At 29.9% G+C, this 541-nt stretch overlaps 1 protein-coding gene across 1 annotated transcript; it reads left to right on the top strand.

The window, feature by feature from the left end:
* Nucleotides 1-107: 107 nt before the first annotated feature.
* Nucleotides 108-525, top strand: LOC108720200 (uncharacterized; the record flags this gene model as incomplete). The annotated part of the gene is made up of 2 exons (XM_018460795.1): nucleotides 108-293; nucleotides 387-525. Coding segments are annotated over 2 exons (325 nt in total), but the record flags the coding sequence as incomplete, so codon positions are not given.
* Between the last annotated feature and the right edge of the window lie 16 nt (nucleotides 526-541).

The following is a 541-nucleotide window of genomic DNA, read 5'->3' as shown; positions in this document are numbered from 1 at the left end:
TTATATGTATATATGTATTATATGTATATTGATAGACAACTGAAATTCTTTGAACACAAGAATTTATATACTTTTGATAATTTGGGTCTATTTTATTTGTATTATAGACTTGGCAAGACATAAGAAGTTCCACTAAAGCCAAAAATACTTTGATTAAGAAGCATGCAAAACAAACTGGTGGAGGGCCTGCATCAAATCAGGTTTTAACAGAAATTGATCAAAATGTCCTAGCACTTATAGGTTCAACAGTCGTAGAAGGACATGAAACAGTGCAGGAATCTAACGTGCAATTTGTAAGCAATCTTTGTCATATTGTATAATAATTTCTAAAACACGTAAAAAAATTAATATTAGGACAGTGGTCTGTATATTGACTTTTTTTGCAGGAGTGGTTAGATAATTCAAATGTATGTAACGTAAATAATGATGGAGATGGAGAAAGATTTTCCATAATATGCACTAATCAAGAGATAACACAAGAACCTATACCACAAAATTCATTGTTTCCTCAAAATAATTATAGCAGCATACCTGAAAAAAA

This window comes from Mycetomoellerius zeteki, unplaced genomic scaffold (assembly GCF_001594055.1).
Source record: "Mycetomoellerius zeteki isolate Tzet28-1 unplaced genomic scaffold, Tzet1.0 C4281660, whole genome shotgun sequence".
Classification (NCBI taxonomy): Eukaryota; Metazoa; Arthropoda; class Insecta; order Hymenoptera; family Formicidae; genus Mycetomoellerius; species Mycetomoellerius zeteki.
The sequence above is the reverse complement of the archived record's forward strand: the minus strand, read 5'-3'. Positions and strand labels throughout refer to the sequence as shown.